This window comes from Corvus brachyrhynchos, unplaced genomic scaffold (assembly GCF_000691975.1).
Source record: "Corvus brachyrhynchos isolate BGI_N302 unplaced genomic scaffold, ASM69197v1 scaffold211, whole genome shotgun sequence".
Taxonomy (NCBI): domain Eukaryota; kingdom Metazoa; phylum Chordata; class Aves; order Passeriformes; family Corvidae; genus Corvus; species Corvus brachyrhynchos.
Window position 1 is genome coordinate 583148 of NW_008236211.1, and position 348 is coordinate 583495.

The window sequence follows — 348 nt, forward strand, 5'->3', positions numbered from 1 at the left end:
TTCTCTGCAGTGATGCTGGTGGGCTGCCCCTTCAGGGGGCTCTGGGACCATGGCTGGAGATGTTGGAGCAGTGTCCCTGTCCCCAGGCCGGGACGTTGTCCGGTACCCCCAGCCCAGCCATGTGCCTTACACACCGCTCCAGGGCTGGGGCTGCCCGGAGCTGTCGGGGTGCCGAGTGGACCCTGCAGCCCCTATCACCTGTCTTTGTGTTTGGTGTCCCCCCAATAAATGGTTCTGGAGCACAGGTGTCGGAGGGTCCCAAGGAACAGCCCACTCCCTGCTGTAGGCCGGCAGCCCAGCTGCCCCAGCAGTGGGCTGTCCCTACGCTTCCCCGGGGGGCCACGGAAC

The 348-nt window shown here is 65.8% G+C and overlaps 1 protein-coding gene across 1 annotated transcript in view; it reads left to right on the forward strand.

Annotated features, from left to right (window-relative positions):
• Positions 1–49: 49 nt before the first annotated feature.
• The window catches only part of PREB (prolactin regulatory element binding), a 4101-nt gene continuing 3802 nt past the window's right edge, over positions 50–348 (forward strand). Inside the window, exon 1 of the mRNA XM_017743435.1 lies at positions 50–121. Coding sequence (XP_017598924.1) covers positions 50–121 — 72 coding nt within the window. The remainder of the gene's footprint in view (positions 122–348) is intronic.